Consider the following 13,369-nt stretch of genomic DNA (forward strand, 5'->3'; position numbering starts at 1 on the left):
TGTCCTAGAACTCACTTTGTAGACCAGGCTGGCCTCGAACTCAGAAATCCGCCTGCCTCTGCCTTCCGAGTGCTGGGATTAAAGGCGTGCGCCACCACGCCCGGCTCTGATTTTTAATTTTTTTTAGATTTATTTATGTATGTGAGTATACTGTAGCTGTACAAATAGTTGTGAGCCTTCATATTATTGTTGGGAATTGAATTTTAGGACCTCTGCTCGCTCTGGTCAACTCTGCTCGATCTGGCCCAAAGATTTATTTATTACTATACTGTAATAAAGTACACTGCAGCTGTCTTCAGACGCACCAGAAGAGGGCGTCAGATCTCATTACAGATGGTTGTGAGCCACCATGTGGTTGCTGGGAATTGAACTCAGGACCTCTAGAAGAGTAGCCAGTGTTCTTAACCGCTGAGCCATGTCTCCAGCTCCCTGTGTTTGGTTTTCGATATAGGTTCTCGGTGTGTAACTTAGGTCAATCTCAAACTCCTACCCTTCTCTGTCTCCTTGGTACATGCCCTCAGCTCAGGGATTTCTTTTTCTTTCTTTAATACACACACACACACACACACACACACACACACACACACATGTTGTTGTTGTTGTTTTGGTTTTTCGAGACAGGATTTCTCTGTATAGCCCTGGCTGTCCTGGAGACACTGTAGACCTGGCTGGCCCGAACTCAGAAATCTGCCTGCCTCTGCCTCCCAAGTGCTGGTATTAAAGGCGTGTGCCATCACTGCCCGACATTGAAATTTATTTTTATCTCATATACATCGGTGCTTTGTCTGTATGTATGTCATTGTTAGGGTGTTGGATCCTCTGGAACTGGAGTTATAGACAATCGTGAACTACCAAGTGGGTACAAGGAATTGAACCTGGGTCCTCTGAAAGAGCAGCCAGTGCTCTTAACCACTAAGCCTTCTCTCCAGCTGGCTCATGGGTTTCTGGTTTTAGCACTGCTGTAAACTCAGCAGGTATATGGGGCCAGGCTTTTGTTGGGGAGCCAAGGGCTGTTGGGTGTACTTATAACTTGGACCGAAGAGGCAGTGTGGCTAGGTTCAGGGGGAAGAGACTTTACAACACTTCAGGAGAGGGGTTTAGGAGGGGTTTAGGAGGCTCACTAGTGCTTCAGCCCCCTATCTTGCTCCTACATAGTAGCGTGCTTGCTGGGGGGCCGGGATCTGTGACCCTGAGATGTGATTTGGAGTGAGTCAAAGGATCTGGGTGGAGGAGAGTCAGTGCTGGGATGTGACATTTGTAATACCTAGCTTCCCGCTAGCTATGTGAGCAGGGCAAATTTGTATAAATAATTAACTAGGAGCTGGTCATGGGTGATGACACAAACTTCTAATCCCAAGGCTTGAGAGGGAAACGAAGGAGGATTCTGAGATTGAGGCCAGCCTGGGCTGTTTAGGTAACTGAAATAGAAAAACCAGACAGCAGGCACCACTCCCAAGCCTAGAAGACCAAAGGGAATGTTGGAATTCTTGCAGCAGAACCTTCCTTACAGAACCCACCACCAGGGCCGAGAAGGCACCTGTGCCCAGTGCTGGTGCGTCTCTGCTGCTGATCGGGGTACAGCACATGCAGGGGCTGGGAAAACAGAGTCAGGGTTCCAGAGCTGCTAGGGAACTGGACCTGCCCTGATGAGGATCTGGGAGGCAGCGAGCAGACCAGAAGCAGTGCACTTTCTCAGAGCTCCAGCACTCCAGCAGCCTTGGTGACAGTGAAGGAAGATGAAATATTGTAACTTGTGAGTTGTTTAGGAGCCCACTGCCCCAGCCTGGGACTGAGAACAAAGCAGAACAGCCCCCAGGGCAGGGCTGTTGTTAAGGCATTCCTAAGAACATCTTGACTATAAAGATGAAAAGGTATGCAAGGACCAGCAGGGCTATATTATCTGAGTCAACACCACCTGGCCGGAACCTCCCCTCTGTCTACTGCCCCTTGGCACCGGGTAAAGTCATACATCAACTGGTTGCTATGTGAACAAAGATAAGCCCCAGCCCACAGGAACAAAGCCCTGATCTTTGTAATCTTTCTGTTAATGTTTGAATGAGCCAATAGTGTGTCGCTATGCTGAATTCCACACCCCTAAGCCCCTTACCCCATAAAACCCCCTAGCTTTCAAGCCTCGTGACCGACATCCGTTATCTCCTGTATGGGATGCATGTCGGCCCGGAGCTCCGTAATTAAACGTCCTCATGTAATTACAGCAAGAGATGGTCCTCTGTGATTTTTTGGGTGCACACCGAATCGGGAATGGGGTGGGGGTTTCCCCACTAGATCTAACAACAGGAAAATGAAGAAACTTTCCAAGAAGAGAACCTTAGACATAGTTCCTCACGAGGGAGAGCTCCAGGCAAAGATCAAGATGGACACCAACAAGCCAAGGATTGTGACTGCCAGACAAGGTCAGCAAGCCGTCTACCAGATGCGGATCATTCCTTCCTTGGCCCAGGGAGGTGGGGCAGTGGACACAGAGAGGAGCTCTTGGGCTCCCACAGAGGGTCCCAAAGAAACAGCCCTGGTGTGTAGACTGTGAGAAGTGTTGCCAATTTCCCTGTACCATGTGAACCCCGGGTTGTTATTCCATAGAAGGAGAAGACATGACCCCCAGAAGAACATGCCTGAGGTTAAATTCCTTATCTTTTTGGTTTCCTCTCCTGTTGCTGTGATAAAGTACTCTGACAGACACAACCTAAGTGAAAAATGGTTTATTCTGGCTCTCAGTTCAAGAGTACAGCCCACGGGGTGGCGAGATGGTTCAGTGGTTTGAGAGCAGGTATTGTTCTCGCAGGGGACTGGAGTTCAGTTACCAGGACCGCCTCAGGCAGCTCACAACCCATAAATCAATAAAGAAAAATCAATAAATTAATAAAGAAAAAATTACATAAATCAATAAAGAAAAAGTTACAGCCCATGATGGCAGGAAGTCAAGGGGACAGCTTGAAGGTCAAGGTGACATCACATTTGAAATCAGGGAGCAGAGGGTGAGGAAGGCAGGCTAGTATTCAGCTCACCCCCTTTGCTTTAAACAGCTCAGGAAAAGACCAAAATGGACACTTCCCCCCATGCTGGGATAAACCCAAGAGTGTGTGTATACTCGGCAAGCCCTCAACTTCCCTAGCCCACAAAATGGATGCTTTTAAAAGCAGATTTTTATTGAATTTGTTTGGTTAGTGTGTGTGTGCAGTTGTGCATGTGTGTACGTGTGTGTGTGTGTGTGTGTGTGTGTGTGCCATCATGTGTGTGTAGAAGTCGGAGGAAACCTTCCACGGTGTAGACTCCAGTGATTGAACTCAGGTGGCGCCAAGACACCTTGCTGCTTGGATTTCTCTTATACCTAAGGGCTATGAAATTATTCCTTCCTTTTTCCCTCCCTGGTCAGTTATCTTCCAAGTAAACTAAGGAAAGACAATTCTTGGGAGAGGCTCCACAGTGCCCTTTGCTGTTGGCCGAGCTGAGATGGAGCTGCAGCTGCCATGTGGGATGGCCATGCAGATCTGGGCTATTTCAGGGCAAGGCCTTTTTTGGCGGCATGTATTTGAGGAACACCAGGTCCCTGCTCCTTCACCAGAGGGCGGGGCCAGCACATGTTGCAGGCTTGTTCTGGTTGCTATGGACAGGGGCCCCACCCTTGGGCTCTCAGCCTGAACCTCTGTCCACTTCCAAATCCCCAAACACAGCTGCAGTTTGTTCTGAGTGGTTCCTGATGGAGGAGTGTTTATGCAAGCTTTTGCTGTGCCCCCCAAGCCCCAGATATCCAGAGTGACTCCCAAAGATGGCTCCAACACCATTTACTGAGGACTCGGGGTGTGTGTGTGTGTGTGTGTGTGTGTGTGTTTGTATGCACCCGTGCGCGCGCTCACGCAAACGTATGCACAGGAGCGTGTGCTGGTTTGCACATGTGTATTCATGTGTTGAGGGCAGAGGTTGATATCAGGTGTCCTCTTCCCTCACACTTTCTTGTGAAAGTGTGTTTTTTTCCTGAGACCAGGTCTCTCCCTGAGCCTGGGGTTCACTGATTTAGCTAGACTGACTAATCACAAGCCCCAAAGATCTCCTGGTTCCACCTCCCCAGTGCTGGGATCCAGGCCCTCCCCAGTGTGGCTTTTCAGTGTTAGCATCCAATCTCCCGTTCAAACGTTAGCATGTTGAATGCTTTGTTTCCTGGGCTATTCCTCCAGCCCTGAATGGAGACTTTCTAGTTCCACACTTTTCGGTACTGAGATAAATACCTACAGCCTCTTGCTTTTCACTTTCTCTCTAGGTTTTACTTATGTATCTATTTAGACTTTTTAAAAACAGGGTTTCTCTGTGTAGCCTTAGCTATCCTAGAACTCACTCTGTAGACCAGGCTGGCCTCGAACTCGGAGTTCTGCCTGCCTCTGTCTCCCGAGTGTGTCTCCATTACCCCGCGATTTTGTTTATTTTTATTTTATGTGTATGGATGTTTTCCCTGTCTGTATGTCTGTGAACCATGTTTGTGCAGTGCCTGAGGAGGCCAGAAGAGGAGGTCAGATCTCTGGGACTGGAGTTACAGACCTTTGTGAGCCACAATGTGGGCCCTGGGAACTGAACCTGGGCCCGTCTGGAAGAGCAGCAAGTGCCTCTAATTGTTGAGCCATCTCTCCAGCCCTCCTTTAGGTTTTTTTGTCTCTTTGATAGTGCTAGGAATGGAATCCCTGGGTAAGCATTCTCCCCGGAGCCACTTCCTGGGGCCCTGTCCTTCAGTTTCAGGTTCTCACCCTAAAGACGTGATTGTACAGAGAAGAAACGACAGCCTTAGCTTTCAGATTCTTCTTGTTGTTGGCGCTGGGCGGGAACGTGTGTGCTGGCTGTACAGTAGAATGGGACAATGACTCTGCAACTAAGGGTTATTTTCCTTCCTGGGCCCCTGAACAAGCTGCAGCCCAGCTCTCCTGCTCTCTGCAGCCCTCAGCCACACCCGACTCAGCCCATCTTTCTGGCCAGGCTCTGTCGCTTAGCCACAGGCTATGTCTGGAGGAGGGGAAACAGTGTTCCCGGAGCTCAGGAGGGAGTGAGGACTGCGGGCCTCTTTCCTCCTGGAGCGCCAGCAGGGAGGTCCCGGGGCCTTGAGGGCTGCAGGGCCTGGCAGTGTGCAGTTGCCAAGAGCGAGTGCGGCAGAAGTCCCTCCTCAGGCTGTTGTTTGCACTCTGCAGCTTATTTTCCCACAGAAACAAAGCTTAGGAAGGAGGTGGCCCCTTGCCTGGCTGAGGAACTGTATTCAGTTCATAGCTACAGCCTCAAGCCTCCAGCCCTGCACATTGTCTGGGACTAGCCAGGGCCCTAGAGGGAGCCACTAAGACCCACAGGCACCTCTGCCAAGGCTCTGGGGCTGTGGGAACGGAGCCCACAGGGAACCTATTTGGTTTAAGCCTTTTGCTTTGTTTTTCTTTTCCTTTCTGGGGGTGCTAGGGATGTAACCCAGTGCTTCTTGTCCCTAAGGCTGTACCTCTGAGCTTCTCCCCTGTGAGGCTCACCTGAGCCAGGGGTGTCCTGGTCAGGAAGCCCCCTGCACTGCTGTCTGAGAACTCAACTCGGTCTTTCTCACTTATAAAGGGTAATGGCGCCAGGCCCAGAGTTCCCTAGCTCTTTCCTCTTTTTAACATTTTCTCACGGTGATGTATGTTTACAGTCCCAGTACTTAGGAGTCAGAGGCAGGATTGCCAGGAGCTGGAGGCAGGCTTGGGCTATATAGCTCATTCCCAAGACAATGTGGACTGTACAGTGAGACTTTATCTTAATTTTTTTTTTTTTAGAATAATCTTTTGTTTCTGTTTTGTTTAAGATAGGGACTGACTCTTTTTTTTTTTTTTTTGGTGGATTTTCAAGACAGGGTTTCTCTGTATAGCCCTTGCTGTCCTGGAACTCACTTTGTAGACCAGACTGGCCTCAAACTCAGAAATCCGCCTGCCTCTGCCTCCCGAGTGCTGGGATTAAAGCTGTGCTGTGCCACCACGCCCGGCTGGGACTGACTCTTTTAGCTCAGGCTGGTGTAGACGCTAAGTGTCCAGTATCTCGGGTGCTGAAATTCCTCGTGTGGCTTCAAGCTGTTTTGAATAAAACAGATTAAAGCTTTGGTTAGTGGGTAAAGGGATAGACCATCATACTACCTATGCCTTGGGCGGTGGTGAAGCATCATATTGCCATACTTCTTCCTAAATGTTCTTGGAGGAATGCTGGAAAGTTCTCAGGGCTAGATAATGCTCCCTTACACAAATATTCAACCAGGCAGACATATACACATACATATATGTATATATACACAACATACATGGATGGATGCAGACAGACACTAACCCACATTGGCTTTAGCTTAACGTGCAGAGCAGTGTATCACATTCCACATGGGGTGGGAGTGGGGTCTGAACCCTGGGACTTCTCAGCCCCCTGTACAGCTGTGGGCCAGCCAACACCACTCTCTCCTCCATTTTGAGCTATAAAAGCTGCATCATAGGGGTTGGGGTAATGAAACTTATTTCTTTGCCCCCTTTTTACACTTGTTTATGTTACGGGTGCACAGGCATGTGTATGGGTGCACACATGCCACAGCCCGGGTATGGTAAAGCAAGAGAACAGCTTTCAGGAGTCAAGTCTCTTCTACCGCGTGGATTCTGGAACTCAAACGCAGGCCATCAGACTTGGCAGCGTTTACCAACTGAGCCAGCTCATCAGCTCAAGCTTCTGTGACAGCCTTTGGAAACTGAAAGTCATTCTACAAGCAAGACACTCATGAGTGGCCGAAACCATAGCTGTGAGTGGTAGGGCCGAATTCTGGCAGGGACGCTCTGGCCTCGGGGCCCTTATGTGCCATGCTTATATGCCAGGCCATGCCAGGAGCTCCTGCCCTCGGGGAGCAGAGGCTTATGTGGGGGGTGGAATGTGCCCAGCTGGGGAGGGGTGGCGAAGACAACACAGGTGGTCTAGGGATGCCAGGGTTCTGTGGATGACGAGGTTGTTTGCAGGTGAGAAGACTCTAGGAAGCCCCAGCTGCCCATTGAGTGGGACGGTGGAACAGCCTCCTGACAGCCCCTTGGTTGGATGCAGAGGGACCTGTGGGACCTGTGGCTGCCATGGGAACAGGGTTGAGAACACAACCCAGCAGGAGCAGGGAGGCCCCACCCGGAAAAAAAACATCCTGGCCCGGCTGCCCAGCCCGGGGCCAGGCAGGCTCTGTGGGAGGGGTTATTTTTAGCAGTTTAGGCGGCTGGGGCTGGACTTGTATGGCCTTGCTGTCTGGCTGCATAACTCACCCATTGTCCTGTCTGACCTTGGATAGCTGCTGGGAGGCCTCTCTGGCTGCCCCTTGCCCCCTGGGAGGCATCTGGGGCACAGAGAATCTAGAGAGGGAGCTGGCCTGGAAATACAGCCTCCTTCTGTAGCCCCAGGTTATCCCAGACAGGGCTGCGAGTTTCTGGGGTGATGGAGGGCGCTGAGCCTTCCTGGAAACCAGCCAGAGACTCTCCTGAGGCACTGGAAAAGTGCTGTGTCACAGGTGTGATGACAGAGGACACAGACCCCTTTATTGTAGATATCTTTTCATTTCCACGCACACCCAGGGTGGAGTGTGTGTGCGCGTGCGTGTATGCGTGTGTGTGTGCGCGCGCGCGCATGAAAGCTCAGGTTGTCTTTTCTCTCACCCACACCCAAGCACCCTGCTCAGCTCTTGGCTTTGGGTGTGTGACTTCTGTGTTTAATTCTGGATACAGTACACTCAAAGTAAGTCCAGAATTGGCTTGTGGCACCAAGGATGAGAAATACTTATGAGGTGGCCTCATCTGCCTCCCTATCTTACCTAGAGCCAGGGCGCTGCTGAAGGACAGGACACGGGTCGGTCCTTCCTCCTGGGTCAGGGAATCTTATTCTCCTGCCTGCTCACTCTGACTTTTTGTTTTGTTTTGTTTTGTTTGTTTCATTTTTGTTTGTTTTGGTGTGTGTGTAAGGTCTCAGATGTCATATTCAGAAATTATTTCTTACCTGAAGCTCACCTATATTAATTACCTCAGGGTAGCACCCAGTGAGCCCCAGTTACCTGTCTCTCTCTCTCTCCCGCTCCCTTCCTCTCCCTCCCCCTCTCTCTCTCCAGTGTGGACATTACATTCTTTTCAATGTAGGAAACAGGTATGATTCTTTCCAGGGGCTCGAACTCAGGTCCTCTTGATCTTCTGTAGCAAGCACTTTATCAGCTGTGCTATCTCCCAGCCCTCGTCTGTTTTGCTCTGCATTGCACTTATCTGTATCTATTTACTGTGAGTGCCTGCCTGTGCTTGTGGCTCAGGCACCAGGGCAGAGTCAGAGAACAAGTTGCAAGAGGCAGTTCTATTCTCTCTCTCTCTCTCTCTCTCTCTCTCTCTCTCTCTCTCTCGGTTTTTTTCAAGACAGGGTTTCTCTGTGTAGCCCTGGCTATCCTGGAACTCACTTTGTAGACCAGGCTGGCCTCGAACTCAGAAATCTGCCTGCCTCTGCCTCCCAAGTGCTGGGATTAAAGGTGTGTGCCACCATGCCCGGAGAGGCAGTTCTCTTTTTCTATTATGTATGGCCCAGGCTTCAAACTCCAGTCCTAAAACTTGGCCACAAGCACCTCTACTGGCAGAGCCATCTTGCCTGCCCCTATCCTCAGATCTTGAACGCTGAGAAGTCATAGAAGTTTCTGGAAGATGAGGAATGAAAGGGGGAATCGTTCATTCAACAAATGTTTATTGAGCACCTACTGTGTGCCAGGTAGTTCTAGAGACCTGGAAAAGAAGGGGCTGGGGCAGACTGGAGTTGTCCCAGCTAAAGATCTGCTCTCAAAACAAGTCCTGCAAAGTGGAAGGTCTAGAAGGCCTCAAGAAGTGAGGCAGCTAGGAGTGTGGGGGTCTCTGAGACTTAGTGCCTTCCCCTAGCAAATATGGGCAAAGGCGCCACGGGATGACCCAGCCGGGCGTGCATCACCTCCTCTTCAGCACGGTTATGCACGATTTCTTGAGAGGTCCAATCTGCAGATGGGCGTCCACACTCTCCAGGAAGAAGGCAGGCTTGAGCCTGTGGTTGAAGAGCCCGGAAAAATGGCTGTCCAGGCGACTCTGGAAAGGGTCAGTGGGGGAGGCCAGAGCACCGCTGCGTCGAGGCCGGGAGGCTTTGAGCCTCCGAAGAAGGCTCAGCTTTCCGTCTCGAACAGCATAGAAGGCCAGGGCATGGTCTGCATACTCTAGGCAGACCCCAACCGTAGGCGAAAAGGCATGGGGTATCGGGGCCTCCAGCCCACAGAACCAGACTGAGAAACCACGCCCATTCCACTGCAGACAGCATGAGTGTGCATTGCGGCCCAGCCGGCCCCGGTCATAGGGCTCTTGCGGGGAGAAGCCCTCAGCCATGACTCCCACACTGACCCATCCTTCGATGATCTCCACCTCCCAGTAGTAGGTGCCCCGGTCCAGGGCGCCCTCTCCTAGCACCTGCTCGCAGTGTGTGAAGCGGGTGGGTGACTCCGGGTAGTTGATGGGACACAGTACTCTCTTGACACCTTTAGTTCCAAAAAGCTGCAGGTACTTGTCCGCGGTGTCGCTGTCCAGGTCCACGATGTAGGCAACTGACCCCAGGGACGGGAGAGAGACGCAGATCACAGCCAGGCTCAGATTGGATTGTTCCCCGGCTCCCCACCTCCACCCCGCCCCAGCTAACCCTCCCCCAAACACAGCCAAGTCCCTTCTTTAGGACTGGTGAGGCTCCGAACTAATGGAGACCACCCATGGAGATGACCTTGCTCACCCCAGAGACTAAGGAGAGGGCTCCCAAGCTGGCTACTTACACTTGAGGAAGTAATCCCTGGGGGCCTCACTCTCCAGCAGGTTGGTGCTGTCAGGGTCCTGGGACTCCACATCTGCTGCAGGGGAGGGAAGAGGTGGTGGGGAAGCCATCTCTCTGGAATACCTGTGGCTGCAGGACTACCCTTGGTAGTGCCCCACCCCTGCCTGTGGATGTAATTCCCTCCTACCCTTCCCTCCCCCCAAAGCCCCCAGCCACCTGGTGACAGACACCCAGATGGGGGACCATATTCTCCTGCAGATGTGGTGTTTGAGCTCCCCCCCCCCCCGCCCCAACCCTGAATGCAGGGTCTTGATCTCTGTAAAGTCCATGCGTGAGCTAAAAGACTCCCCTCTGGCCCCTGGAGGCATAGCTTCAGTTCCTGGCAGGATTGAGTCCCTGCCACTAGTGCCAGACACTCTCCCTCCTTCATGCCTGGATGGACACCAGATCTGGGGGCCCGGAAGGTCCATCTGAGGGAAGTGAGTCATAATGGAGCACCCACCTTCTGAGCTGAGTTTCGGTAGCCCATCCTCATCGCTGCCCAGCCCCCGCAGCTGCTCCCACTGGCTGGCACAGGCTGAGATGAGGGTGTCTCTCACCGCTTTGACCACCTGGGAGGACTTGGTGAAGCTGAGTTCCCTGGGGGGCCCAGGCCCAGGGCCACACCCCTCCTCCAGGGCCAGCCGTAGTGCCAGGAGCTCCTGTGCCAGACAAATGCCCAGTAAGTCTGCTGGCCACAGCGTCGCCCCGCCAGGGAAGGTAGCAACTGTCCTGGAAGGCCAGGTACCCATCCTGGCTGCCATTGTTTCTCCCCATCTCTTCAATTATGGCTCCTGAGCCGCCCTCACCTGGAGAAAGCTGACTGAATCCGCCTCTGGAACCTGACCGAGGTTGTGACGCGCCTTGCTTAGGCGGCTGCGCTGTTCCTCTTGTCTACGCAGGTCACCCTGGGACCGGCCCAACATTGTGGCCTCTCCCTCCTCGATGAACCCCATCACCTCGTTCTGGAAACTCTGAAGGGTGGCTGTGGCCTCGGCAAACATTTGGCTCACCCTCTCCCGCTCTGCCACAGCTGCACTCTGCAGGAGAGAGCAGAGGAGGCAACAGTGAGGGCAAAGACCGGGCCTGCCCGCTTCTCAGTCCCTGACTGCTTGTGCCCACCCAGCCCCCACCCAGCCAGCCCCAGCCTGCTGTGGGTCTGAGCCAGGCTGCAGGAAACAAGGTGTTCCTGCTTAGTAGGGACGAGCACGTCTAGAGTGGGCGGCACCACAGTGAGAGCTTGTGGGTGATTTCAGAGGCCTGCTTCAGGGGTGGCACAGGGGGATTGGGGTGGGCACGGACCTTGATGAGGGCCACAGTACGGCGGGACTGTGCGATGCCGGCACCCAGTTCATCCATGCGGTCCTCCGCAGCGCTCAGGACTTTGGACTGCTCCACCTGTAGACCAGGTTTTGTGAGATTGGTGTCTGACAAAGGTCCCCGGAACTGCATCAGATCTCAGAATTTGGGGGGCTGGGTAGTGACATTTGTGAATGAAGGGACCGGAAATGGCCGTGATGTCCCAGAATATCCCCAAGGCAGCTCTGGCCCAAGCAGGTGCCATTTCCAAATGCCTGGTAAGGAAGTGGGTTGTGGGTATATGACAACCTGTTGACCAGAGAAGCCAGTATAGGGCCACCTATGATTCTCTATTTGGGATTGTTTTCCCCCTGGGGAAGAGGCAAAGTGTGAGAGGGTGGGGTAGGGTGTGATGTGATGGAACCAGAAAAGAGGACACTAAATAGTCCTGGGGATTAGTCTCAAAAGAGCCTTCACCCCCAATCCAGCTCTGAAAAATGGGGATTCCGGGCAAATCCCTCGGGTCTTATGAGTCACAGCTCCAGGCAGGAGAGGCGGAAAATCCCAAAGCCAGAGGCGCCAAGACCGGGATGGAGGCCAAAGGAAACTGGGGGTGGGAGGTAGCAGGACACTGGGCACATGCTCCCCACGGCCCCAGAGCATTCGGACAGAGGAGATCTGTGTGACCAGCCCAACCTCCGTCGCTCTCCTGGTGCCCGCCACACCCATACAAAGTGGCTGACTCAATTCAGGACGAATGAATCTGAATTGAAGAGGGCATCAACTACGGAGCCCCGCCCGCACTCAGCGGCTCCTGACCCACCACGGCCTCCGAGGGCCTAATGCGGATCCCTCTCTCGCTTTACACTTACACTAACCTAGCTACAGCACACACACACACACACACACACACACACACACACACACACACACTTTCGGTTTTTTGCCACTCTTTCATCTACTTACTAGTCCCTCCCGACTCTCTTTTCAGCCCCAGCAAATGGCAGTGTAGACCGGAAGAGGTTGCAAAGATCCTCAGGGTAGAGAAGGAAACTAAGGCAGAGCCTATTGAGTCAGAGAGATGAAGCCCATGTAAAGGCGGGAGGAGAGAACCAACCCCACAAAGTTTCTTCCTTCATCTCCATGTACACAGCCATATGATAAAACAAATATATAACAGACACACCCGGATAAGAGTGGGGGACTAAATAGCTCTAGTGTCCCGCCTGTCACCCATCTCCACGTGCGGGCTCAAGGTGCCCCACCTCCTGAAGCGCGCGCTCCTGCTCCAGCGGCACGAGCTCGTGGCCGCGATGCTCCTGAGTGGCACAGGCCTCGCAAAGGCACACACGCTCCACGCGACAGTAGCGCTCCAGAGGCCGCAGGTGGCGCGGACACAGGCTCTCCTCAAGCCGGCGCAGCGGGGGCACCAGGCGGTGGCCGCGCAGGGCGGGGCTGCGCTCGTGCGGGGCCAGATGCGCGGAGCAGAAGGAGGCGAGGCAGGAGAGGCAAGAGAGCGCGGCGGGCAGGGCGGCGCCCTCGGGGCACGCGTCGCAACGCACCGGCTCCTCACCCGCGGGCCACTGCTCCGGCGCGCAGGGAGCCGATGGCTCCGGAGCCGGAGGTGGTGCGCTGGGCGCGGAGGGCTCGGGCGTGGTGCCCCCAGCCGAGCCTGAAGCCGGGGCGGACATGGGTCCCGGGCCCGAGCCCTGGCGGAGCTGCAGCAACTCGGACAGCGTGTGGTTCTTGCGGAGCTGCAGGCCGTCGGGGAAAGGCTCCTGACAAAGTGGACAGCGAGCCGGACCTCCGGAACCACCGGTGCCGCCCGCGCTCCGGTGCGGCCAGAGAGCGCCCAGGCAAGCGAGGCAGAAGTTGTGGCCGCAGGGTAGTGTCACCGGCTCCCGGAGCGGTTCCAGGCAGATGGGGCAGCTGAAAGGCCCGCTGCCGTCCATGGCTCCGCCGCTACCCGGGCACCGCCTGTGCTGCTCCCGCCTGGGAGGGACCTGGGACGGTTCGCGCCCGGCGCCGCCCCCTGGGACCCTGGCCAAGGGTCCGGCCCTCTCCTACCCCTCCGCTGCTCTGCTCGCCCCAGCGCGGCTCGCCACCGCCGCACCCACCGGTCAGCAGACGCCGCGAGGCCGGCCAGCCTTCCAGGGGAGCACGACCCTCTTGAGACCTCTACCCAGCGTGGGCGGAGGCGGTGGGACTGCCAGAG

At 54.0% G+C, this 13,369-nt stretch overlaps 1 protein-coding gene across 3 annotated transcripts; it reads right to left on the reverse strand.

Annotated features, from left to right (window-relative positions):
• Positions 1-8,707: 8,707 nt before the first annotated feature.
• Trim47 (tripartite motif containing 47) lies at positions 8,708-13,165 on the reverse strand. Of its 3 annotated transcripts, XM_029483039.1 has the most exons (7): positions 12,420-13,165; positions 11,158-11,253; positions 10,665-10,895; positions 10,319-10,517; positions 9,818-9,892; positions 9,465-9,598; positions 8,708-9,051 (listed from the first exon to the last, which is right to left on the reverse strand). In XM_029483039.1, the coding sequence occupies exons 1-7, from the start codon at positions 13,104-13,106 to the stop codon at positions 8,896-8,898; spliced, it is 1,578 nt and encodes a 525-aa protein (XP_029338899.1). In that variant the 5' UTR covers positions 13,107-13,165; the 3' UTR covers positions 8,708-8,895. The 3 variants fall into 3 exon arrangements, with proteins under 3 accessions (XP_029338899.1, XP_021032764.1, XP_021032763.1); XM_021177105.2 differs by having other exon boundaries at positions 8,708-9,598; positions 9,818-9,889; positions 12,420-13,164; XM_021177104.2 differs by having other exon boundaries at positions 8,708-9,598; positions 12,420-13,164.
• Between the last annotated feature and the right edge of the window lie 204 nt (positions 13,166-13,369).

The sequence above is a fragment of the Mus caroli genome, chromosome 11 (genome assembly GCF_900094665.2).
Source record: "Mus caroli chromosome 11, CAROLI_EIJ_v1.1, whole genome shotgun sequence".
NCBI classification, from domain to species: domain Eukaryota; kingdom Metazoa; phylum Chordata; class Mammalia; order Rodentia; family Muridae; genus Mus; species Mus caroli.

Bases quoted from the DNA above. Each gene is read 5' to 3' on its own strand.
- Trim47 (XM_021177104.2), bottom strand. From the start codon at position 13,106: ATGGACGGCAGCGGGCCTTTCAGCTGCCCCATCTGCCTGGAACCGCTC. The intron at 10,896-11,157 runs GTCCGTGCCCAC...TCTCTCCTGCAG, and splicing joins GTACTGTGGCCCTCATCAAG to AGTGCAGCTGTGGCAGAGCG. The intron at 10,518-10,664 runs GTGAGGGCGGCT...TGTCTGGCACAG, and splicing joins ATTCAGTCAGCTTTCTCCAG to GAGCTCCTGGCACTACGGCT.